General features: G+C 32.6%; 1 protein-coding gene across 1 annotated transcript; it reads left to right on the forward strand.

The window, feature by feature from the left end:
* The first annotated feature begins 379 nt into the window (after nucleotides 1-379).
* LOC147539601 (uncharacterized) lies at nucleotides 380-1,642 on the forward strand. The gene is made up of 2 exons (XM_086641888.1): nucleotides 380-1,399; nucleotides 1,527-1,642. The coding sequence occupies exon 1, from the start codon at nucleotides 451-453 to the stop codon at nucleotides 1,312-1,314; it is 864 nt and encodes a 287-aa protein (XP_086498014.1). The 5' UTR covers nucleotides 380-450; the 3' UTR covers nucleotides 1,315-1,399; nucleotides 1,527-1,642.
* Nucleotides 1,643-1,867: the final 225 nt, after the last annotated feature.

Below are 1,867 nucleotides of genomic sequence, written 5' to 3' on the forward strand. Positions count from 1 at the left end.
TCTCTCTCTCTCTCTCTCTCTATATATATATATATATATATATGTATATATTTATACGAGTTATAGACGTTGATTCATCTTTTTTCAAATAATTGGTCCCATCTAAACTTTTAAGCATAATGTGAAACTACATATAGTGAATATAAGTAATAAGAGGAACTCTAATCTGAAAATTGACCTTATTTGTCAATCAAGGACAACTTTTAAATTTCCCCCAATTTTCCTTTACATTCTTTATATGAATTAAGTCCAAAAAGGTCCCCAAAAAGTAAAAAATTGCATCAGACACCCCACAAACATTTAAAAATGTCAATAAAGGATTCCCCTTTTTTTCAACTTCTTCTATTTATATCTCCAAAACACTTCACTTCTTATACTTCCTCAAATCTCTTCTTCTTCTTCTTCACTCTTTCTCTCTCTATCTACTTTCTCTCTCCAAAATCATCTCTAATGGAGTCTAAGCTTAAGAAGAAAGTCTCTCGTATGTTTAACTCTTCATTTGGGTCATGTCGACAAAAAAATCTAAATGATATTTCTGAAACCCCAATTTTCATTACTAAAAATCGTAGAGATTTTCAAAAGATTGAACCTTTATCTCCTCCAAAAGTTCGACCTTTTCCATCTATTTGCAGACCCAAAGTTGAAGAATTAATGGAAGAAAACTGTGGGTTTGAAGTCTTACAGAGGAAGAAAATAACTGAAAGAAGTAGTTGTTTTATAAATGGTGAAGCAGAGGGTAGGACTTGTCCTCCTGGTTCTCCTTCTTCACCTTCAAATTTCTTCACTAACTTTCAAGATTTTGATCAAACTAGAGAGAGATCAAAGAAAAACCCTAAGAAAGTTGTTAAGAAACTTAGGAAGAAGAAGAAGAACAAAAAGAAAATGAGTTCAAGATTGAGTTCTTCATCTGATAATTTTGGATGGTTTAGTAGTGAAGATGATGATAAAATTGATGATGAAACAGAGACATTTTTTTCATCAAGAAGTTTTTCTTCTGATTCATCTGAATCATTAAGAAGAAATTCTGGCCGGAAAAGAGGTGAATCTCGCCGGAAAAGATCTGCAGTAGTTGAGAAAACAGAAAAGGGTAGTAGGATTGAAGAAAGTTTTGCAGTAGTGAAACGTTCAAGTGACCCACAGAGTGATTTCAGAACTTCAATGGTGGAAATGATAATAGAACAACAAATATTTGCAGCTAAAGATCTTGAAAAACTTTTACAATGTTTTCTATCTCTAAACTCTTCTCATCATCATAGAGTTATTATTCAAGTTTTTACAGAGATTTGGGATGCTCTGTTTTCTAATAGGTTTTAGAACAAAAACCATTTAGTAGTACTACCTTAGTACTTTCTCTCTCTAGTTTATATGCTAATTAACTCTTGTTAACTTAACTAATCAAGTTTGTTCTATGGTAAATGTTGTTACGCCCGGCCACTCTCCCGAGTGAATCCCGACGGGTGAGGTGGCCGGGCTAGATTTAGAGAGGCCAGGATTCACTCGGGAGAGTGGCCGGACATAGTATCAAGGTTGTTGTTCTATTATGGGTTCTGTTATTAATTAGATGTTTATGTTTAATGACTACTACTAATCTCGACGACTTGTAATCAATCATTAATATCAAGTTATGGGTTGAATTCTAAAATGGGTTTTCTTCTATAATCTTTTTTATATAGATTCATTTCTATTATTTCACTTCTACAAACATTTTGTTAAGGAAATAGAAGAACAATAGTTCTTTGTTTGCTTCTGAAAATTAGATTTTGTTGCAGTTGTGAAAGAGATTGAAGAGAGAAAGAGAGAGAGGTATAGAATGAGTTGATTGAATAAAGTCAATACTTATTGGATTTATCTGTTTAGATGGGTTTGT

This window comes from Eschscholzia californica, unplaced genomic scaffold, assembly GCF_041429995.1.
Source record: "Eschscholzia californica isolate CP2 unplaced genomic scaffold, dmEscCali1.0.p SCAF_5, whole genome shotgun sequence".
Lineage (NCBI taxonomy): Eukaryota > Viridiplantae > Streptophyta > Magnoliopsida > Ranunculales > Papaveraceae > Eschscholzia > Eschscholzia californica.

What these genes read in the sequence shown, in the direction of transcription:
- LOC147539601 (XM_086641888.1), top strand. Translation starts at nt 451, where the DNA reads ATGGAGTCTAAGCTTAAGAAGAAAGTCTCTCGTATGTTTAACTCTTCA.